The sequence below is a fragment of the Phocoena phocoena genome, chromosome X (genome assembly GCF_963924675.1).
Source record: "Phocoena phocoena chromosome X, mPhoPho1.1, whole genome shotgun sequence".
Classification (NCBI taxonomy): domain Eukaryota; kingdom Metazoa; phylum Chordata; class Mammalia; order Artiodactyla; family Phocoenidae; genus Phocoena; species Phocoena phocoena.
Genome location: NC_089240.1, coordinates 88,876,093 through 88,901,548, shown reverse-complemented (window position 1 = coordinate 88,901,548; position 25,456 = coordinate 88,876,093). Strand labels below are relative to the sequence as shown.

The following is a 25,456-nucleotide window of genomic DNA, read 5'->3' as shown; positions in this document are numbered from 1 at the left end:
TCTAGACACTATTAAGCTTATTTTCTCAAAGGCAAAAAATGAATGGCATATTTATTACTGACCATGGAACAAATGATTATGGGGCTCTTTCATGTAGCAATTCCTGTGAAAAAGGTTTGGTGATTTAGCTGACCACAAGTTTAAAATACTGGCCAACAGTGTGATGTGGCTGCTGAATAAGCTAATGTAATCTCAAGCTACATTTATAATAATAATGATACCTTCCACGAGCATACTGCTTTACATTGTGAAAAGTGCTTTCATACAGATGATCTCATTTTACATAGTGGCCAGCTTACAGGAAGTCACTATCCTGTTCTCTACAAGAGTTTGGTCACATTTAGTGTATGGTCTCATATTTTAAGAAGTTCATTGACAACCTTCGTTAGAGTATATCCAGAGGAGAGTAGCCATAATAGTGGAAAGTTCCTATAAGAAATTATTAAAAACTGGAAATATTTATCCTAAAGAAGACAAGATCCTGGGGGAATCTGCTACTTTATTCAAATATTTAAAGGGCTTAATGGAAGAAAAATAGTTTTACTCTCTCTTATTACAAGAGGGAGATCACAGCTCAGAATAAAGAACTTTCTAGTGATGAGAATTTTATAATACTTGAACAGGCTGCCTTGTGAAGATAGTGAGTATTCCCCTATCATAGAACTCTCTTCTTCCAAAGAATCCTCTTTTAAGGATACTCTCATAGGACAAGATGACTGCTGTAGGGATAGTCAATGCTCACCCATATCATGTGTTCCTCTACAGTCTACAGCCTTCCTTGAAATTAGGTTGGCCATGTAGCTGAACTCTGAACAAAAAAATGTGGCTGGAAGTAAAATACACTACTTTCTGTTCTGGCACCTTAAAACATTCTTGTGATGTATCTACCTATCAATCAATCAATCTCTCTCCCTCCCTCCCACCCTCTCTCCCCACCTCCTTCTGTCCCTCTCTTTCTCTCTCCCCCCTCCCTCCCTCTCCTCTCTCCCTTTCTCTGCCTCTCTCTCCCTCCCTCCCTTCCCTAGATAAACAAAAAGGACACAGCAGAAGGCTCTGAAAGGTCACTAGGAAATGGTAAAGCTACTATCACAGAAAATCATCTGAACACCCAGCTAGACTTTGTGTTATCAAAAAGTAAACTTTTATTATGTTCAGCCACTGTGATTTTGTGGTTATTATACTTGCTGGAGTTATTTACCCTTACTAATAAAACCACTAAGTTTCCTTCTAAGATTCTATGTTTCTTGATAGCATGAAATACAACCACAGGTTCTCTTCTAAAGTAAAGTTAGTTTGTGAAAGTATACAAAAGTTAATAGGAGGGCTACTGTGAGGGATAGCGCCAGCCATCTGGAATTTGGTTATCTCAAATATTCATTCACTTTTTTATTCATTTATTCATGTGTATGTGAAATTCACTGACCATCAGGCACTGTGCTAATTTCTAGGGGAAAATGTTGAACAAAATATCTAAGTATCAAGTTCACAGTCTAGTAATTAGAGACTGACATATCAACAAATAAAGGTATAATTAAGAGCTATATATGCTGGGACACAAAATTCATAAGATATAGTAGGGATATTTTTTAAAAGGAGACATATCTTCTTCTTGGAATTATGAATCAGGGATCAGTAAAAGCATCATTAGAAGGTGATGCTAAAATCAATTTTGCTCTGTAAAAATAGTCTTTGACAGGTGACTGGGGGTGGAGAAGGGCATGGGTTGTTTCACAAGTGAAAGTAATGGAAACAGTTTGGTATATTTAGAATAATGGGTGCAAGGAGAGGATAGGACTAGAAAAGTAGGTGGCAGCCAGTAACTAAGGCAAAAATATGTTTTCTTTTCTAGATAGGTAATGGAGAGTTACTGAAGCTATTTAATTCGAAGATATAAATGAGAGTTACATTTTTACATTTTACTGGTTATGTATGAGAATTGATTGAAGGTAAGCAAGACTGGAGGCAGAGACACCTGTTTGGAATTGATAATAATACCTGCCCCAGCGAGAAATATGGGAGCCTGATCTGAAGCTGTTTAAGCAATGATACAGAATATTCTAAGTAGGGAGAATCCTAAGCACTGTTGGTATGATATGCAAGATGTGGTAAAGGGAAGAGTGCATTTTAAGCCTGAGGTTTCTGGTTTGGAAGATCTCAGAATACTTCTTAACAACAGCTCAGTAATTTTTTTTAGTTTTAGCAACAAACATATAACACATAACCTACCTTCTTAACAAAGCTTTAAGGGTACGGTACAGTATTGTTAATTATATGCCTGTTGTTGTACAGCAAATCTCTGGAAATTTTTCATCTTGCATGACTGAAACTCTATACCCTTTGAAAAGCAAATCCCCCTTTCTCCCTCTCCCCAGCCCCTGCCAACCACAATCCTAATTTCTGCTTCTAAAAGTTTGACTCTTTTAGTTACCTCATATAAGTGTAATCATGCAGTATTTGTCTTCCAGTGACTGACTTAGAATAATGTCTTCAAGTTTCATCCATGCTGTTGTACATGACAGGATTCATATGCTTCTATCTTTAAGGTTGAATAATATTCCATTGTATGTATATAACACATTTTCTTTATCCAGTCATCTGTTGATGAATTTTTAGATTGTTTCCATACCTTGGCCATTGTGAATAATGCTGCATAAAATATGGGAGTGCAAATATGTCTTCAAGATACGGATTTCAATTCTTTTGGATAAATAGAAGTGGGATTGCTGGATCAAATACTAGTTCTATCCTTAACTTTTTGAGGAATATTCACACTGTTTCTCATAGCAGCTGTACCATTTTGCATTTCCACCAAGTGTGTATAAGGGTTCCAATTTCTCCATATCTTCAACAGTACTCGTTATTTTCTGGGGTTTTTTTGTTTGCTTATTGTTTTTAATGCACATCCTGACAGCTGTGCAGTGATATCCCATTAGGGTTTTGATTTGTATTTTCTTAATTATTAGTGATGTTAAGTATCTTTTCATAAACCTGCTGACCATTTGTATATCTTCTTTGGAGAAATGACTATTCAATTCTTTTGTCAATTTTTAAAATCAGGTAATTTGTTTTCTTGTTACTGAATTGTAGGAGTTCCTTATATTTTTGGATATTAATCCCTTACCAGAAATGTTTTGCAAATATTTTTTTCCCATTCTGTAGGTTGTCTCTTTACTGATTATTTCCTTTGATGTGCAGAAACTTTTTAGTGTGTTGTGTCCCACTCATCTATTTTTACTTTTGTTGCCTGTCCTTTGGTGTCATATCCAAGAAATTATTACCAAGACCAAACTTTTGAAGGTTTCCCCATGTTTTCTTCTAGGAGTTGTATAGTTTTAGGCCTTCATTTAAGTCTCTAATCCACTCTGAGTTGATTTTTGTGTATGGTGTAAAGGGTCTAATTTTATTCTTTTGCATGTGGCTATCCATTTTTCTCAACAAATTTATTGAAGAGATTATCCTTTCCCATTGAGAGATCTTGACACCTTTTTGTAAGATCATTTGACCACACATGTATAGGTTTATTTCTGGGTTTTCTAGTCTATTCCATCGGTCTATATGTATATTCTCATGCCAGTACAACACTGCTTTGCTTGGTTTCTGTGGCTTTATAATATGTTTTGAAGTCAGGAAGTGTGAGGCCTCCAGATTTGTTCTTCTGTCTCAAGATTGTTCTGGCTATTTAGGTCCATTGTAGTTCCATTTGAATTTTAGGATTGTTTTTTACTATTTCTGTGGAAAATGCTATTGGAATTTTTCGCTTTGAATTTGTAGATTGTTTGGGGTCATAAGGACATTTTAACAGTATTGTCTTCCTATCCATAAACATGATGTGTTTTCCCATTTATTTGTGTCTTCTTTAATTTCTTTCAGCAATATTTTAAGCAATACTTTATAGTCTTCAGTGTACAAGTAATTTACCTTCTTAGTTAAGTTCATTCCTAAGTATTTTATTCTTTTTAATGCTACTATAAATAGGATTTTTAAAATTTCCTTCTTGGATTGCTCATTGTTAGTGTATAAAAAATGCAACAGAATTTTTAATGTTGATTTATATCCTGCAACTTTGCTGAATTCATTTATTAGATAACAGGGAGTTTTCTGGAATCTTTAAGGTTTTCTACATACAAGATAACACCATCTATGAACAGAGAAAATTTTACTTCTTCATTTCTGACTTGGATGAATTTAATTTCTTGCTCTTGCCTAATTTCTCTGGCTAGGACTTCTAGTACTGTATTAAATAGAAATTTCTAGAGATGGCATCCTTGACTTGTTTCTGATCTTAAAGGAAAATCTTTCAGGTTTTTACTGTTGAATGTAATGTTAACTGTGGAATTTTGAAATATGGCCTTTATTATATTGAGGTAATTTGCTTCTGTTCCTAGTTTAGTCATTGTTTTCATTATAAAAGAGTGTTGAATTTTGCCAAATGGTTTTCTGTATCTATTGAGATAACCCTGTGATATTGATATTTGTCTTTTCTTCTGTTAATGTGGTGTATCACACTGGTTGACTTCCATATGTTGAACCATCCTCTCACCCCAGGGATAAATCCCACTTGGTCATGGTGCAAGATCGTTTTAATGCAATGTTGAATTCAGTTTGCTAATATCTTGTTGAGCATTCTTGCATCTATACTCATCAGGGATATTGGCCTGCAGTTCTGTTTTCTTGTAGTGCCCTTGTCTAGCTTTGTTATCAGGGTATGCTGTCCTCATAAAATGAGTTTGGAAATGATCCCTCCAGTTCACATTTGTGGTAGAGTTTGAAAAGATTGGTACTAAGTTTTATATAAATTTTTGATAGAATTCTCCAGTGAAGCCACTTACTCCTGGGTTTTTCTTTGTTGGAAAGTTTTTGGTACTACTTTAATCTCTTTACAGTTATAGGTCTGTTCAGATGTTCTAATTCTTTTTTTTTTTTAAACATCTTTATTGGGGTATAATTGCTTTACAATGGTGTGTTAGTTTCTGCCTTACAACAAAGTGAATCAGCTATACATATACATATGTTCCCATATGTCTTCCCTCTTGCTTCTCCCTCCCTCCCACTCTCCCCATCCCACCCCTCCAGGCTGTCACAAAGCCCTGAGCTAATATCCCTGTGCCTTGCGGCTGCTTCCCCCTAGCTATCTACCTTACTACATTTGTTAGTGTGTATGTCCATGACTCTCTCTCGCCCTGTCAAAACTCACCCTTCCCCCTCCCCATATCCTCAAGTCCGTTCTCCAGTAGGTCTGCGTCTTTATTCCTGTCTTACCCCTAGGTTCTTCATGACTTTTTTTCCCTTAAATTCCATATATATGTGTTAGCATACGGTACTTGTCTTTTTCTTTCTGACTTACTTCACTCTGTATGACAGACTCTAGGTCTATCCATGTCATTACAAATAGCTCAATTTCATTTCTTTTTAAGGCTGAGTAATATTCCATTGTGTATATGTGCCACACAGATGTTCTAATTCTTTATGATTCAGTTTTGGTAGGTTGTACGGTCCTAGGAATTTATCCTTTTTTTCCAGGTAATCCAATTTGTTAGTAGATAATTGTTCATAGTGATCTCATAATCCTTTTTATTTCTGTGGAATCAGTTGTATTTTCTTCTTTAAGTTTTTACTTATTTGAATCTTCTTTATTTTTTCTTAATCTAGTTTGTCAATTTTGTTTTTTTCAGAAAAAATCTGTTAGTTTTGTTGATATTTTCTATTGTTTTTGTATTCTCTAATTGATTAATTTCTCCTCTAATCATTCTTATTTCCTTCCTTCTACTAATTTTGGGATTAATTTGTTCTTTTTCTAGTTATTTGAGGTGTACAGTTAGGTTTTTTTAATTTTGAAACTTTATTCTTTTTAATGTAGGTGTTTATCACTATAAACTTCCCTCAATACTGCTTTTGCTTCATCCTTTAAATTTTGGTATATTGTATTTTAAATTCGTTTATCTTGAGATATTTTCAAACTGCTCTTTTGATTTCTTCTTTTGCCCATTTGTTAAAAATTGTGTTATTTAATTTCTACATATTTATGAATTTTCCAATTTTCCTTCTGCTATTTGTTTCTCCCATTGTTGTCAGAAAAGATACTTGGTATGATTTCAATCTTCTAAAATTTGTTAAGACTTATTTTGTGACCTACCATGTGATTTATCCTGGTAAATGTTCTATGTGTGCTTCAGAAGAATGTTATTCTGATGATGTTGGGTGGATCGTTCTGTATATATCTGTTAAGTGCATTGGTCTATAGTACATTGGCCAAGTCCTCTGTCTCCTTATTGACCTGTCTGGATAGTCTATCCATTATTGAAAGTGGGGTTCTTGAAATCCTCTGTCAATGATTGCTTTATATATTTGGGTGCTCTGATATTGGGTGCATATATGTTTATAGTTGTTTTATATTCCTGGTGAATTGAGCCTTTTGTCATTACATTATGTCTTTTTTTTAAGCTCTTGTGACAGTTTTTGTCTTGAAGTCTCTGTTTTGTTTGCTCTATGTATGGCCACCCCTTCTCTCTTTTGGTTAACATTGCATAGGACATAATTTCCATTCTTTTACTTTCTACCTATGTGTGCCCTTAAATCTAAATGAGGCTCCTGTAGACACCAAATAGTTTTCTCTTGATTTTTGTTTGTTTGTTAGTTGGCTTTATTTTTATCTATTCATTTTGATTTGAAGTAATTAGTGATAGTGCAAGACTTACTCTTGACATTTTGTTAGTTGTTTTCTGTCTGTTTTGCAGCTTTTTCATCCCTCGTTGGTTGCTGTCTTCTGCTGTGTTTTCCTGATTTTATTTTTGTAGTGACATTCTTTGATTCTTTTTTCTTTATCTTTTATACATATACTACAGGCATTTTATTTTGGGTTACCATGAGGCTGACATAAAATACCTTGTAGTTATAACAATATATTTTAGTTGATAATAACTTAACTTCAATTTCATGAGAAAAATTACTCTTCTACATTTCCCCCCAAATTCTGTTTTAGTGATGTCACAAATTACATATTTTATATTGTTACCCATTAACATATTTTATAGTTATATTTATTTGTATACTTTTGTCCTTTAACTCCTATACCATAATTAAAAACTATTTATGTACCACCATTACAGTATTACAGTTTCCGGTATATGTCTGTATAGTTCCTTTTACCAGCAAGTTTTATACTTTCATATGTTTTCATGCTGCTGCCTAGTGTCCTTTCATTTCAACCTGAAGGACTTCCTTCAGCATTTTCCATGAGGCAGGCCTAATGATAATAAACTCCTTCAGTTTTTGTTAATCTGGGGAAGTCTTTATTTCTCCTTTGTTTTTGAAGGACAGTTTTGCTGGATATAGTACACTTGGTTGGCAGTTTTCTATTTCTTTTAGCACTTTGAATATATCATTCCATTTTCTTCTGGCTTGCAAAGTTTATGCTGAGAAATTCACTTATAGTCTTATGGGTGTCGCTTGTACATGATGAGTCACTTTTGTCTCGTAGCTTTCAAAATTCTTTCCTTGTCTTTGATTTTTGACAATTTACTCATAATGTGTCTTGGTGTGGACTCTCTGTGTTCATCTTTATTGGAATGTTTTGGGCTTCTTGAATCTGGATGTCCACTACCTTTCCAAGATTTGGGGTTTTCTCCCATTATTTCTTCAAATAAAATTTCTCCTTTTTTTCTCTTTCTTCCCCTTCTGAGACTCCCATAATGCATATACTGATCTGCTTACTGGTATCCCATAAGTCTCGGGCTTTGTTTACTCATTCTTTTTTCTTTTGCTCCTTTAACTGGATAATTTCAAGTGACCTGTCTTGAGGTCACTGATTTTTCTTCTGCTTGATCATGTCTACTGTGGAGCTTCTGTAGCAAACTTTTCAGTTCAGTTTTTGTGTTCTTCAGCTTTAAAATTTAAGTTTTTTTTTTTAATTTTCTAATTCTTTGTAGATATTTTCACTTTGTCCATGCATCATTTTTCTGAGCTTGTTGAACATATTCATGAGGCTTATTTTAAATTCTTTGTCAGGTAATCCATATTCCTCCATTTCTTTAGGGTTGATTTCTGGAGATTTATTTTGTTCCTTCAATTAGGCCACATTTTCCTATTTCTTTGTGTGCCTTGAAAGTTTGTGTTGTTATCCATGCATTTTAAAACACAGCCACCTCTCCCACTCTTTATAGAAAATCTTCACACAGGGAAATGCCTTCACTAATCAAGCTGTCTAGATATTCTGAGAGCCTCTCAAAACTCTTCTGGGAATGCATCTTCTCTAGCTATATTCACTGTTTTTTTCTGGAGCCTGTAGTATCTTGCTCCCTCTGGTATCTGTCTGTAAGCTGTCTTGCACTGCCTCAAGCCAATGGGCTCTCTTTAAATTTCTGTGATCCCTAGGCATCCCAGGCATGCTGATTCCCCATCAGTACCCTGTGTCAGGAGAGACAGAACCAGTCCTTTGCTCAGTCCCCTGAAAACCTGGAACACTGGATGTATGTTCTACTCTTTTCTTTCCCTCCCAAGGGAGAAGCTGTAAGTTGGGTTTTTCTTCCAACTGCTGGTTATGCCAGCTTGGGGGAGGAGGTGACATGGTTGAAATGTGATTTTTCTTACTTTTTCAATGTAACTATTCTTGGCTTTGAGCTTGTCTGGGGTAATGTGACTTCCTATCTAATTTTTGGAGTTTTCATAAAGGCTTTTTGGATCATTTATTGTTGTTAAGTGGGTGTTTCTGTAGAAGGACAAGGTCTGAAGCTTCCTTTTCTACTGTCTTACTGATGTCACCTCATACTCTGTATTGTTTGTTTATCTCAATCACATCAGATAAATTCTAGTCTCCATAGGAACTATGTCTACATTTAGCCATCTGTGTGTCTCCATAGGATCTTATACACAGTGGGTGTTCAATTAATATCTTAGTTACTGGAGAAATCTTATTAATAATCCTAGTTCAAAATGAGAGTCCCTTCTTAAAGCTTTCATTAATTAAGAATAGACATTCCTTTTTACCAAATAAACCAAAGCAGGCACTTCTATCTTATTTAATAAAGGCCTACATATTAGCCAAATCCATGTTCTCATAATGTAAATTTGTGAATATTTAAAAATTATCCTTATGGTTTAAACTTGTACTGATCATCTTTCCCACTAACACCAACTAACGAAGTAGTTGTAGGAAGAGAGATCAGAAAGAGAAATTGAGAATAAACAAGAAGATAATTAGGTTAAGAACTACAAGAGTAAACAGGAGATTTGGAAGAAAAAGGAGGTATTCTTCACACACAAAACATGTACTGTGTGCCAAGCAAGGTACTGGAAAAGAACATATTCAATGGTGCCAAAAGGTGTAAAATGATCCTAAAATGGAAGAGGCAATAGAGGAGGCTGCAGAATTAGATAATTATAAGAAGATAATTAATTAAATAACTGAGAGATGAGCTTCAACAGAATTGTGGCATTGAAGTCAGGTTCAGTAAGGTGGGAAGTGAATGATATATGGTAAAACAGATGGTCTATTTATCAAGCAATTGAGTGTGGACAGGAAAAACAGAGACAGAACAGTGTATCTTGAAGAAGAAGAAGCAGGATACAGAAAATTTTTTTTTCTAATATATATTTTGTTTAGGATGGGAGAAAAATTAGTGTATTTACTTTGGGACAGAGTTTAAAAATGCAGTTGAAAGAAAGAATAATTCATGGGTAACAAAAGACATGGGAAGGGGTGGAATAAAGAGCAGGCATAGACAATTTAAATTTGGAAAGAATTCATGGCACCTCTTCTTCCTAGAATAGAGGAAAGGGGAAAAGAAAGGATAAAAATTAGGAGACATTTTGAAACAGAGGGGAAAAGTTTGAGACATTTTATACTGAATGATCTTGGTCTGTTTGTTCAGTGACTTTGGCTGTGAGGCTGGTTTCCAGATCTGTAGAATGAAATAAATTGTACTAAGTTTACGTCTGCTATAAATAAAGGGATGTAATTAAGATGCTGATAAGAGTAGATTAAATATAATAAAACAATCCATTTAGAGAAGACAACTGAAGATGATTAATAGAATTATTCTTTGGCATATACAGACATAGCAGAAATCAAATAGAAGGTTTAAAAGAAACAGTAGCCTAGAGGACTAATAGAACCATGGACTTGCTTTTGACAAAGAGAAATTCCATTCTTACTGAACTATTTCTACACATTGTATGAAGGCAGGGTCTCCCTCTTGTCCTTTGCAAATGTTAACATGTACCCACTACTATCACCATTTTATTTTCTTTTTACCTGTCCTCTTTAAGAATACTTTGCACATCAGAAGAATGTAAAAACTAAAATACCAAGAATCAACACATAGAGCCAAAGAGTAAATGCAAACACAGGCTACCAATCTTCAAAGTTTAAGACCTACTAGTCTGATATACTAAGTGGTCACTCATGAGAACAGCTGTTACTAGGTTAATAAAGCTAATTACTAGAGTGAGATAGAAAGTAGTAAAACATCCAGAAGTGAGTAAATAGATCATCCTTGCTATACAATTGTACATATATAATAGCAGAGTCAACAGTAATTCTGAGCTGCCTGATAATTGGTCAGGCTAATAATCATTTATTTAATGAATGAATGAACATTTATTCATTTATTACTGGTCCAGCTCATTCCTCACTAGTATGTTTAGTTAAAATGCCTGTGGGTGTCACAAAGAACTTTAGTCTCGACACGCCAATGGTTAATAATGACTCATCCTATTTTCCAAAAATATTAAAGAAATTAAGTAAATAGTACCTGACAAAAACTTTGAGTTACTTAGAGAAGTATACTGCATAAATATGAGATATAAGTATTAAAATTAATCCTTTCCCCATAAGGAACTCTGCTCAGTGTTATGTGGCAGCCTGGATGGGAGGGGAGTCTGGGGCAGAATGGACACATGCACATGTATGGCTGGGTCCCTTTGCTGTGCACCTGAAACTATCACAACATTGTTAATCAACTCTATTCCAAAATAAAAAGTTAAAAAAATAATTTTTCCCTTCTGTAATTCTCTTATGTAAAATTATCACAATTCTTTCCTCTCTAAAGAACTTAATATTTTCCCATAATTGAGATAAGGGTTTTTCACTTTGGGCCTTAACCAAAATTCCCTCTCCTCTATGGCAGGATCTCACTCCAAATGTTCACCTTTTTTCTGTTCCTTTGCTGACTCATCATCACAATCAGCCTTGAGACACACCATGGTTATCATCTCACCAAGTAAAAATCTTATCAAACAGCTTAGCTATTAAATGGAAAATCATCATTATAGCAATGGGAGGACTCCCAACACATTTGCAATGAAGGAAACAAACTACCTGTTATAGGCCCTCAGTGGACCAAAGCTGCTGTTCATGGAAAACAAATGTATAAAGCATATGCAAAATATCAATATATGGAAGTTCTGGGGTTGATACTGCATTTGTAAACAAAACTAAAATGTATTTTTGGACATGATGCATATACTATTAATTCAATTTTTAAAATTCAGGTATTGGCAAAGACTAGACTATTTCTATCAGAACTGGTCTCAGGCTAAGTTTGCCTTTCACTCTTTTTGATGGAGGTCCCTTTCTCACCCCTGTGTTCATAAACTACTCCTAACTGTCAGGTGGATCCTCCTCTGCATTACTCTAAGCCCCAGTTCTTTCCAACTTCCTTTTTAGGGACCATGCCCAGTGACAATACCTTTCTCTTATGGGAAACAAGTGCCAACTCTTACAGGTCTAATGCCACTGTTTTTGATTTTTCAGTATCCATGTGTTGCTTGATTTTGGATGGCTTCTCAGCCTTTGACTTTCTCACCTTGCTAGGAGCCCAAGATTGGTGTGTTCTTTGACCTGACCTATTTGCTCACCACCTTGCTGTAAACTTCCAGACTTCAGGTTGCTACCTTGACTCTAGACTATCAGCTCTGTCTTCAGAAACCTCTGAGTTTTTCCTCCAGATCTCTTGCCTGGCCCTTATTTTGTGTTGAGTCTGATCTACGGTTGTCCACCATAACAGTGTAGGAGATAATTAGGGTAAGGATGGGAAGGAAAGTGGGAAAATTTCAGGTGTTCTCTAATTAACAGCAGCACATGTGCCTATTAACAAAACCATATATTCATATAACACTCCTGATATCTCTATGTGATTTCTGAAAAAAAAAACTATTTCTAAAGAAGCAAAAGATCTTCCAAAGCTTAAGCCAGATCTGTACAAATGAAGTGTATAAAATAATTAAGGGACTTATTTAAATGATGCAAAGCCACACTTCCACCTCAATTCTGAAGACACTTAAAAGTCATTTATGTGTGAACCAGCCAGGTGATATTTCCCTCAATTTTCTACAAGTTTACCTATAATATAAAATCCACTTTTATTTACATAAAATAAGCTATTTGAGTTGGAAGGGGTGCCTAAATTATTCTTTTTTTCCCCCTGTTCATGTTGGATGTTAAGACATAGTCAAAAGAGGTAGCTTTATTTTTTCCCTTTCCAGATATTTAAAAAGCATACACTATCCACTTGTTAAAATGGGTTAGAGGACAGAACTGCTGAAAAGAATTATAAAGCTGATGGTATTGATATTAATAAAGACAAACCATGCTATTAGGGAATAGTGTCCTTAGTTGACACATATTCCTAATAAGTTCCAAAAGTAGAGAGTTTCTGGGCTCCCCTGGTGGCACAGTGGTTGAGAGTCTGCCTGCCGATGCAGAGAAGACGGGTTCGTGTCCCGGTCCGAGAAGATCCCACATGCCGCGGAGCGGCTGGGCCCGTGAGCCATGGCCACTGAGCCTGCGCGTTCGGAGCCTGTGCTCCGCAACGGGAGAGGCCGCAACGGGAGAGGCCACAACAGTGAGAGGCCCCCGCATACTGCAAAGAAAAAAAACGTTAGGAAACTCTCTACTTTTTTTTTTTTTTTTGCGGTACACAGGCCTCTCACGCTGTGGCCTCTCCCATTGTGGAGCACAGGCTCCGGACGCGCAGGCTCAGCGGCCATGGCTCACGGGCCCAGCCGCTCCGCAGCACGTGGGATCTTCCCGGACCGGGGCACGAACCTGTGTCCCCTGCATCGGCAGGCGGACTCTCAACCACTGCGCCACGAGGGAAGCCCCCTAACGTATTTTTTAGTCTCTAATCTATCCCTCCTATTATTGAGTGACACAGATGAATTTCTTGGTATTTGTTCAGATGATGAAGCATACATGCAGCTTCCTGGTCACTTAAGTGTACATCCCTTTGGAAAGTTTTGCCATACTGCCTTGTGTTTCATAGCCTGTTTTCAGGTATGCCTGCAGGTTCTGAATTAGTTTGCCATTTGAAAATGTGTTTTGGCATGCGTTACAAAGGTCAATAACTCAAAATAATTCTCTCTTACTCATTCCTATTCTCCCACTGAATTAATTCACACAGGATACTCTTTTAACTTATAGGATCACTCGACTTCTGTCCAAAATCCATTTTAAAATGGGAACAGAACTAAGCCCCCAATGCAAAGAGACTGAGTAAACAACAATACTAACATTAATGGACATTATGGGTAAGTGTTAAGAGTGTCAACTTACTTAGGCCTCACTATTTATAAACTGCTTACTAACTTGAGTAAGTTATATGACCTCTCTGAGCCAAATTTTCTCATTTTAAAAATGATCCATAGACATTTCTCCAAAGATACACAAATGGCAAATAAACACGCAAAAAAGATGCTTAACATAATTAACCATTACAGAAATGTAAATCAAAACCAAAATGAGATACCACTAAATACCTACTAGGATAACTATTATCAAAAGAATGGAAAAGAACAAGTGTTGGTGAGGATGTGAATAAATTGGAATGCTTGTGTATTTCTACTGAGAATGTAAAATGGTGTAGTTGCTTTGGGAAAAATCTGGCAGTTCCTTAAAAGTTTAAATATAGAGTAACCAGTGATCCAACAGTTCTATTCCTAGGTAGAAATGATAACCCAAGAGAAATGATAACATATATCCACACAAAAATGTGTACACTAATATTTATAGAAGCATTCTTTATAATAGCCAAAGAGTAGAAACAATAAAAATGTCCTTAAATTGATATATGGATAAATAATATGTGGTATATCCATACAATGGAATATTATTTGGCAGTTAAAAAGGGATGAAGTACTTATATAAGCTACAACATGTTTGAACCTTGAGCACAATATACTAAGTATAAGAAGCCAATCACAAAAGATCACATGTTGTATGATTTCATTTATATTAAATGTCCAGAATAGGCAAATTTATAGACAAAGAAAATTGATTAGCGGTTGCATAGAGATGGTGGTGGGGGTGAAGGTGCGGGACTGAGAAGTGACTGCTAATGGGTTTGGAGTTTCTTTTGGGGATGTTGAAATGTTCTGAAATTGATTGTGGTGAGGGTTGCCCAATTTTGAATATATTAGGAATAATTGAAATGTATGATTTAAGTAGATCAGTTGTATGGTGTATGAATAATATCTTAATGATTCTCTTAAAAATGGGACAAATAGTTGCATCCATCCCACAAAGTCATTGGGAGGATTAAATGAGATAGCTCATATAAAGTATTAATATAGTGTCAGTACGTGGTAAGCAAGCAATAAATGATAGCTCTACTATCATTACTGCTACTACTACTACCACTGCAACAACTACTACTGGCAATAAAAACTAGTAGTAGTAGTAGAGCTATTATTAAATAATCATACTAAATATTATTATAACAATAATAATTATTACTAGTAGAGCTATTGCTAAATACTATTTCACATGTAGTTATAATACATATAATACAATTATTATTGTTGTTGTTATTATTATTAAAATGTCTCTATTGGCCTGATAGGTTTTTTGAGGATATAATTTTGGGCCTAGATAAAGTTACCATACTCAGTATGCTGCAATAAAAATAACACAAACTTTGGAGTCAGACAAATCTGATCGAAATCCCATTTTTACCACTTACTAAATATGTAACCTCAGGAAAATTATTTCATCTGTCTGAGGCCAAGTTTCCTCATCTGCAAAATGGTTCAACAGTACCTACTACTACTTTGGGCTCTTGTGAGGAATAAATAAGACAGTGTATGTACACATGCCTATTGCAGTGTCTATACATAGTAAATTCTCAAATTTTGTTTTGATATGTATAAAATCATTGTATTGGCATTAGTGAAAGTGTGATGAAACACCCTCAAGCTTATATTAATTATCTCAATGAGCCATAAACTTCAGCAATGCCCCCAAATAGCAATATATGGAATAGAGGTCTGGTCAACAATCATGTTATTCCTAAGATGTTCATAATTAACTCACTACATTACAGATAAATCTTAAGTGTTAACTTTTTTCTTTTCATTGTCAAGTGCCTCAAAACAAGTATGATTTTTTTTTACATCTTTTTTGGAGTATAATTGCTTTACAATGGTGTGTTAGTTTCTGCTTTATAACAAAGTGAATCAGTTATACATATACATATGTTCCTATATCTCTTCCCTCTTGCGTCTCCCTCCCTCCCCCCCTCCCTATCCCACCCCTCCAGGCGGTCACAAAGCACCGAGCTGATCTCCCTGTGCTATTAAGTTATACAAACTTAGACAAAGTAAGTAAACCAGATTCAATCTCAAGCATTAACATGGCAGCCAACTCTTAGGGAAAAGGCTTGGCTCAGAATTTCCAAAGCTGTAAATAATGCACACGTTGTACAATCTGGGGAATAGAATAGTTTGCAGTTCGGTGTAGCCCCAGGCTAAGCTTGTACATGTTATCCTGCAAAAAATAGATCTTTTGGAAACAGCTCACTAACCCTAGAATATCTACAAGGGACAGTGAATGCTGCCATGAACCAGCTCCAATTATGTGTGCCAAGAATGCTGAGTGAACTCATGATACCTTTCTTCTTCCTCTCCAAAGTCTTCACTTATTCAAGATTAAATTAAATGAAGGTTTTAAGGAGTTATTTGAAGTTAAAAGCATAGGAGGAGTATACAAAACCAAAAATAATTAAAGAAATCCCTTGCTACCACCATTATATACACGACACATACATGATTCGAGCTTATGGAATAATCATGTATTGCTATTTATATTGATATTAATTATGGCTTGACATTTTAGCTCAATTTGTTGGTGACCTGCTTTGGATTATTTGTTCTATGACAACTTTAGAAATAGTTGGCTAATTTTGCTAAACTGAAGAGACTCAGGGATATCATAAGTTTCCATTTTTAGTATTTACCATATTGAAGAAATGGTAGATAATTTATTATTATAAAAGGTTATATCTTGGCAATTTTTAATTACTTTCAAATAAATTTAACACTTGGATTGAGGTTACAGAGATTTGTCATTATATTGAGTGAAAGTCAAAGAGTATAGAACTGTTAATTTATGAGGTCTTGCCACAAAAATGTCACTCTCCCTTTTCACATCTCTGTTTTGGCCGTTATCTCTGTTTTGGCCGTTATATTGCATTGTAATTCTGCTTACACATCTCTCTTCCCCACTAGACTGAGAAACATCTTAAGGCTAAGGCCCTCATTTTGTTAACCTCTATATCCCCAGGTTCTAACACAGTGTTTGGCATCAACTAAGAATGCAAAAAATGTTTCTATGTATATTGAGTTTAAAAATAAAATTGATTTGGCTAAACAGCTAATTTCCTAAATTAGGGTTCAATTAGTTATTTTTTTGCCTTGTAGTCCTGAGTATTGCATTAAATATTATATTTTCCCTTATTCTCTTGTAGTATACAGTGGTCTCTTAGGGGACCTAATATAATTTTAAGTAGAAACTGATGGTGACATTGATTTCTGATGAAGATTAAAACTCCTTATACACACAGAGAAAGTTTTTGAGCCAGTAGCACATAACACAGTCATTAAGTATGAATTTAAACAGCCTATAAAAATAAAACAAATTCTGAATGAGAATAGAAGAGAAATAAAGAGACTCTTTCATACTGGATCAGATTCATCTGGTATTCAATTAGCTTGGGACTATTCCACTGGTCTGAGTTTTTCTTATATGACTGAGGCCCACAGGCCTTCTTTTTGACTCTTTAACACAGAAAAAGAAAATAAACAGTGTTTATACTTATTTTTTCTATACCCTGAGGTTTATTATCAAAACAATAGCCTTTGCTTAATTTTTAGAATCAACATAGGAAACAGCACCAGCAAGTTGCAATTTACTATTTTGCATACTTTAGCAAATATCTTTTGGTCGTCATGAGCATAATGATCCAAGGTTACCCACAAGAATTATTTTCATTTAAAATCCTCAGGGTAATGTAAATAACCATATTAACAATTAGTGAGTAAACACTTTTACTCAACATGAAGTTGATGTTCAGCATCTGAGGCGCCTAGTACTTTTTTGCTTCTACACCAGGGACCAGCAAGCTGCAGCCCTGGGGACACAGCGGGCCCAACTTCTGTTTTGGTATGGTCCACATGCTATGATTTTTACATTTTTCAAATAGTTGCAAACAAATTGAAGGAAGAATAATATTTCATGACATATGAAAATTATGTATGGAACATTGAAATCCTAGTTCTCATAAATAAAGTTTTATGAGGACTCAGTCATGCTCATATAAATATCTATGCTACTTTCACACTACATGATACTTATAGTGAAGAACATATAGCACACAAAGCCTAAAATATTTACTATCTAGGCTTTTACAAAAAGTTTGAAGACACTTATTCTAAATCCACCTTTGGTAATCCATTTACATTTGCCTGAAATTGCTTTCACTTGCCACAATCCTCAAAACTATTCTATTTTTTTTTTACATCTTTATTGGAGTATAATTCCTTTACAGTGTTGTGTTAGTTTCTGCTGTAAAACAAAGTGAATCAGCTATATGTATATGTATATTCCCATATCCCCTCCCTCTTGAGCCTCCCTCTCAACCTCCCTATCCCATCCCTCTACGTGGTCACAAAGCATGGAGATGATCTCCCTGTGCAATGTAGCTGCTTCCCACTAGTTATCTATTTTACATTCGGCAGTGTATATATGTCAATGCTACTCTCTCACTTCGTCACAGCTTCTTCTCCCCACCCCGTGTCCTCAAGTCCATTGTATACGTCTGTGTCTTTATTCCTGTCCTGCTCCTAGGTCCATCAAAAGCTTTTTCTTTATTCCATATATATGTGTTAGCATACTGTATTTGTTTTTCTCTTTCTGACTTACTTCACTCTGTATGACAGACTCTAGGTCCATCCACCTCACTACAAATAACTCAATTTTTTTTTACATCTTTATTGACGTATAATTGCTTTACAATGGTGTGTTAGTTTCTGCTTTGTAACAAAGTGAATCAGTTATACATATACATATGTTCCCATATCTCTTCCCTCTTGCGTTTCCCTCCCTCCAACCCTCCCTATCCCACCCCTCTAGGTGGTCACAAAGCACCGAGCTGATCTCCCTGTGCTATGCGGCTGCTTCCCACTAGCTACCTACCTTACGTTTGGTAGTGTATATATGTCCATGCCTCTCCCTCACTCAATTTTGTTGCTTTTTATGGCTGAGCAATATTCCATTGTATATATGTGACACATCTTCTTTATCCATTCATCTGATGATGGTCACGTAGGTTGCTTCCATGTCCTGGCTATTGTAGATAGTGCTGCAATGAATATTGTGGTACATGTCTCCTTCTGAATTATGGTTTTCTCAGGGTATATGTCCACTAGTGGGATTGCTGGGCCATATGGTAGTTCTATTTTTAGTTTTTTAAGGAACTTCCATACTCTTCTCCATAGTGGCTGTATCAATTTACATTCCCACCAGCAGTGCAAGAGGGTTCCCTTTTCTCCACACCCTCTCCAGCATTTATTGTTAGTAGATTTTCTGATGATAGCCATTCTGACCAGTGTGAGCTGATATCTCATTGTAGTTTTGATTTGTATTTTTCTAAAGATTAGTGACGTTGATCATCCTTTCATGTGTTTGTTGGCAATCTGTATATCTTCTGTGGAGAAATGTCTATTTAGGTCTTCCACCCATTTTTGGATTGCGTTGTTTGTTTTTTTGATATTGAACTGCGTTAGCTGTTTGTCTATTTTGGAGATTAATTCTCTGTCAGTTTCTTCATTTGCAAATATTTTCTCCCATTCTGAGGGTTGTCTTTCCCTCTTGTTTATGTTTTCGTTCACTGTGCAAAAGCTTTTAAGGTTCATTAGGTCCCATTTGTTTATTTTTGTTTTTATTTCCATTTCTCTAGGAGGTGGATAAAAAGGATCTTGCTGTGATTTATGTCATAGTGTGTTCTGCCTATGTTTTCCTCTAAGAGTTTTATAGTGTCTGGCCTTACATTTAGGTCTTTAATCCATTTTGAGTTTATTTTTGTGTATGGTGTTAGGAAGCTTTCTAATTTCATTCTTTTACATGTAGCTGTCCAATTTTCCCAGCACCACATATTAAAGAGGCTGTCTTTTCTCCATTGTACATTCTTGCCTCCTTTGTCAAAGATAAGGTGACCATATGTGCATGGGTTTACCTTTGGGCTTCCTATCCTGTCCCACTGATGTGTATTTCTGTTTTTGTGCCAGTACCATACCATCTTGATGACTGTAGCTTTGTAGTATAGTCTGAAGTCAGGGAGCCTGATTCCTCCAGCTCCGTTTTTCTTTCTCAAGATTGCTTTGGCTATTCAGGATCCTTTGTGTTTCCATACAAATTGTAAAATTATTTGGTCTAGTTCTGTGAAAAATGCTATTAACAGTTTAATAGGGATTGCACTGAATCTGCAGATTGCTTTGGGTAGTATAGTCATTTTCACAATGTTGATTCTTCCAATCCAAGAACGTGGTATATCTCTCCATCTGTTTGTATCATCTTTGATTTCTTTCATCAGTGTCTTATAGTTTTCTGCATACAGGTCTTTTGTCTCCTTAGGTAGGTTGATTCCTAGTTATTTTATTCTTTTTGTTGCAATGATAAATGGGAATGTTTCCTTAATTTCTCTTTCATATTTTGCATTATTAGTGAATAGGAATGCAAGAGATTTCTGTGCACTAATTCTGTATCTTGCTATTTTACCAAATTCATTGTTTAGCTCTAGTAGTTTTCTGGTAGCATCTTTAGGATTCTCTATGTATAATATCATGTCATCTGCAAACAGTGAGAGCTTTACCTCTCCTTTTCTGGTTTGCATTCCTTTTATTTCTTTTTCTTCTCTGATTGCTGTGGCTAAAACTTCCAAAACTATGTTGAATAATAGTGGTGAGAGTGGACAACCTTGTCTTGTTCCTGATCTTAGAGGAAATGGTTTCAGTTTTTCACCAGTGAGAACAATGTTGGCTGTGGGTTTGTCATATATGGCCTTTTTTATGTTGAGGTAAGTTCCCTCTATGCCTACTTTCTGGAGGGTTTTTATCATAAATGGGTGTTGAATTTTGTCAAAAGCTTTTTCTGCATCTATTGAGAAGATCATATGGTTTTTCTCCTTCAATTTGTTAATATGGCTTATCACTTTTATTGATTTGCATATATTGAAGAGTCCTTGCATTCCTGGGATAAGCCCCACTTGATCATGGTGTATGATCCTTTTAATGTGCTATTCAATTCTGTTTGCTAGTATTTTTTTGAGGGGTTTTGCATCTATGTTCGTCAGTTGTATTGACCTGTAGTTTTCTTTCTTTCTGGTTTTGGTATTAGGATGATGGTGGCCTCGTAGAATGAGTTTGGGAGTGTTCCTCCCTCTGCTATATTTTGGAAGAGTTTGAGAAGGATCGGTGTTACCTCTTCTCTAAGTGTTTGATAGAATTCGCCTGTGAAGCCATCTGGTACTGGGCTTTTGTTTGTTGGAAGATTTTTAATCACAGTTTCAATTTCAGTGCTTGTGTTTGGTCTGTTCATGTTTTCTATTTCTTCCTGGTATATTTATTTTATGCATAACACTGACTGGTAGTTTAAGTCTTAGGAACTCCCAGGAAAATAGTTATCATCATCAATGAGAGGAACAGGGCACATTTCCTAATTCACCATTAACTGAAATGAAATGTCAGATCTCAAATCTTTTCACCCACATTTGTTCATGGCTTTTTCAAAGTTTCTAGGAGTCTGTAACAGTTTGTAAAGCATGCGTTTGTGTTCTATAAGAGAAACAGTATCCAAAAGAGGGTCTACCTAGCATCAATACATTTCAAGTGGGGCAGATATCACTATGATGCTTTAATAATTTCGTATTAAAGTACAATATAAATTAATATACTGTGATGCAGTGTTATTTTTTTCTACTTTCAGAGGGAGAAAATAAATGGAAGGTAATAGGGCCAAACTGGATTTGTGTGTGTGTTTTATACATTGCTTTTATCTTTATATTTCATACATTACCACAGGCAGCTTTAGCTGAATAGGCTTGCTTTGTGAGAGCAGTAATTTTAATATTATTTTGTTAAGAACATGTTTATCATCTCAATATATATAGTTATTTGTTAAGATTAATCTTCTTTCAGCATTATAGTGTGAACAAAATTTAGCAACAACCAAACTGTCATCACTATGTCAGCAAAAATATGTAAATTTCTATAACCTTGTGGATGAGTAATGGATTACACTATAGAAGAGAGAAAGTCAAGATGTTTATTTTCCTCTAGAGACACAACAAAATATCTGTACTGATGCCAACTCCATGCATTAAAAACTGTTCATCTGGACTGAAAATTTTCATTTACTGGATTGCCTTTACAAATGTGCAGAACTGATAACTGAGTGCAACCCTCAAACAAACACATAAATAATAATTCTAGATCATGCTTTCTAAAACTATCTTGAAGCTGATACTCAAATATTTCCTACAATATTTCTAACTTTGCATAAAATGCCTGCATGAGACTCTTGTTCATGGATAAAATGGACTTCAAAATGTTCTAGAGAAAATTAATTAATGTTTGTTCCAGGTGTCTATTGTTTAACCAACTATACCTAGCTTAGTGACTAGTGATAACCATTTTTTTGTTTGATTATGACTTTTTGGGTCAGAAATCTAAGAAGAGTTCAGCTCAGTAGTTTATCTCTGAACTACATGGCATAGGTCAGGGCATCTGGGACTGGAGGATCCACTTCCAATATGGGTTCATACACTCACATGTCTGGTGCCTTGGTGTTTTATTGGCCTTTCTTTCTCCACATGGCATCTCAACCTCTAGGGTTTCTACATGTGTCCTGAGTTTCTCACAGCATGGTAGTTTCAGACCAGACCAAGAGATCCAAAGAGAAGTTACAAGATTCCTTTTTACCCAACCTCCAACATCTCAGAATATCATTTCTGCCATACTCTATTGGTCAAGTATATCCTAGGCCAACCAGATTCAAGGGGAGGGGGATGAGAAACTATGTTTAGATGGTAGGAATAGGAGAAAATCTGGGGCTAAATTTAATCCACTACAATGCTATCCCAAATTTTCAAATATTGGGATTTGACAAAACTGAACTTGGTAATGTGCTTAGCCATTTAGATTGGATTGTTGTATTTTGGGTAGTTCTAATTTTAGTTTTAGTTTAAGGATGTGTAAAACTGCATGTGCTAAGTAAACTTTAAAAAATGAAGGAAAATAATTTCTAGAAGTTTTGAGATCTTAGTTAATTCTAAAAGTTTTCAAGATATAGACAGGGATGTCCAATCACCACAGTTATCTTTCTCTAGCTCATTTTTATGCCTAGCGTTTCTAAGCCCTCATCATGCTGACTGCAGAGCCCCCACCAACACTGAAGCGCTCTCTTGCATTTATAGTGCTTCTAACATCACCTTACTATTGAGGCATGAGTAAATTACAAAATAATTTCCAGTTGTGAATAAACAGTACTAAATAAATCTGTGGAAAAGTTAAAATCACTTAAAATTAACCAGTCATGTGCTCCTTGAAATGCCAAAGATCTTGTTTAAGTGATTTTGTTTTTCTTTCTCTGAATTACATGGTCGATTTAGCATCTTGGAGAAACAGCCTTTCTGGAATGAAAAATGGGCAGGTCTCCATTTTTCTGTCAATAAAGTTGTTTCCAAATTCTGTAACAAACTAAAAACTGAAAAGTTCAGCCTTGCATCTAATGTAAATTGGAGGCAAGTTACTTTAATGATTTTACAGGGTGGTGTTGGTGAGTTATTTTGGTATACATACCTATGTTGGAATACATATTTATAAAAAGTACACATCTTAGAGATGTCCTGAATACAACAGACAAGTGTGATGCCCAGTGAATCTGAATGAAATTTACTCCCTACAAGGGTCTCCCTCCTTCCTTTAGAGCAACACTCCTCAAACTTTTCTGTTGAAGTTTGCTTAATGGCAGAGGAGAATGAAGAAGTATCCCCCTAGGGGCCACAAACACAAAATTTAGTCATGTTTTAATTGAAATAGTTGTGTGAATTTTGCTTGCTACTCTTTAGTTTATGTTTTCATATAGAAATAACTTATTCACTTGAATCTTCAACAAATGATACAAGATCATCTTATGGCTTCATGTAACCCCTGGCAAACCAGAGTACCCTTGAGGTATTTTATATCAGTGTGGATGGAAAGATGTGAGTATATAAAACTTACTGAAGGAGCGTGTCTGCACATCTAGATTTGGCTTTAACAAAATGTGATGACTCTGCAAAATAATATACAAGTGCTGGGGAGACAGCCATAGTCTAATCTTCAACATTATCAACAAAATATTCACCATTCCACTCTTAACAACATGTTTATTATTTTCTTTTTGTTTTAAAATACTTAACTCTGGTACTCATACTGCTAGGTTACATTAACTATAATGTGTTATATTTCATTCTTAAAAAATGAACAAGCTCTTAGGAATGTAATTTTCTCTCACCTATTTTTAAGATAGAAATAAGTCTCTAACAATCCAAGTTGGATTGGAAAGATCAAAAGTTGAGTCAAAAACTTCCGAAGTGACTGAAATATTGGGGCCAATTCATCTTCCCTAGCTATATAATTGGTAGGTACCACTGGTCACATATTTCAATGTCATATGCCCAAAGTACGACTAATATGTTCCCAGCATATTTACCCAGTTCTCTTATTTAGAATTGAAGAAATTATTAGAACTGAAGAATAGAATAAAACCCAAGATAGATGAAAGCTCACAGATGTTAAATAATATAGTTTAGAGTAAAGGCCGTGGTTTGAAAGAGACCCTAGCAGACCTCTGAGTTTCAAGCTTAAATTTCTTGAAACATAAGGTTTAGTGGCAGGAAGCTCAACACCTTGTGACTTTGAATCTGTAAAAAGGCACTAGCACCCATGAATCAACTTGTTATTTTTTCCTACTCCAGATAATTCATAAATATTTAGGATCTCAACCTAAAAATACGTTTTAAATAGCCCTGGATTGTGCCATTGGAAATAATATTATCAGGTCGTTTTAAAGTCTGTACTGAGGGGCTCTTTTATTTTAAAAAAGGACTTGTTCTCCAGGAGTTAGTGCTCTCTAAATAAAAATTTGGGACTGACAAGCATGAAAAGTTTTCTGTACCAATCACCAGTTCACGACACCCAGGAATCTATCAATCACAGAGTTAAAAAGCTCTGTCCTACAGCACACTTAATACCCAGTGTAACCACTTAGTATTACCATTCCTTGATGAAATACAAACTCATTTCCTTAAACTGCTATTGCAATGAACTCCAGGGTTATAAATGAGCAGACACAAATTGATTTGAATGTAATAACAGTAGCAATAAACCTTTCCTGGTTCATGCAATTTTCCCCATCTGTTAACAGAGAGGAAGTTTAGGACCTATTATTCCCAGAAGGAGACTTACCCAGCTGGACATCTATAACACTTGGCTGATTCTCCATGGGGAACAATGGCTTGGGAGGTTTGTCTGTGAGTAAAGCTAGAAGAGAAAATGAAATAAGGTAATGGAAAAATTGAGATAAATTACAGGATGAGAAAGATTCTATCGCGTATGATATTTAAAGTTTGTAGACTTGACAGTACGTAAACATTTATTAGACAGTGTTCCTACTTGAGCTGTTACTCTATCCATACAATCTCCACTTCCCAGCACATTTAGAGCACCATTGACTCACTGTGAATATGCCACTTTGACAGCTACACTTTCCAACAAGATCAAACGAATGGTCTATTTTGAGTGGTTTTATAAGCTTGTGAGTGTAAAGAAATACAGATTTTAAGAGTATAATCATATAAACATTAAATCTTCATACCCACTTTGTGGTACTAAATATTCTTAATGAAATATAACCCTAATGGACATTTATGGTGGACTAAACCTTCTATACCTCTGAATCATCCCTCACTCCCCACCTCAATCTCTAAAACAATATGATAAAACACTGGTACCCTCATTAGGATAAATGATCAAAAATACTGATTGAGCATCTTTTGTCCACTAAGTCCTATGCTAAGTGCTAAGGGAAAAGAAGTAAAATCTTTATATTTGCCTTCAATATATAATCTAGGACTATGAACACAGAATT

The 25,456-nt window shown here is 35.4% G+C and overlaps 1 protein-coding gene across 1 annotated transcript in view; it reads right to left on the bottom strand.

The window, feature by feature from the left end:
- Positions 1–25,456, bottom strand: part of IL1RAPL2 (interleukin 1 receptor accessory protein like 2) — a 561,274-nt gene that overhangs the window by 272,576 nt on the left and 263,242 nt on the right. The window contains exon 6 of the mRNA XM_065900231.1: positions 24,775–24,849. Coding sequence (XP_065756303.1) covers positions 24,775–24,849 — 75 coding nt within the window. The remainder of the gene's footprint in view (positions 1–24,774; positions 24,850–25,456) is intronic.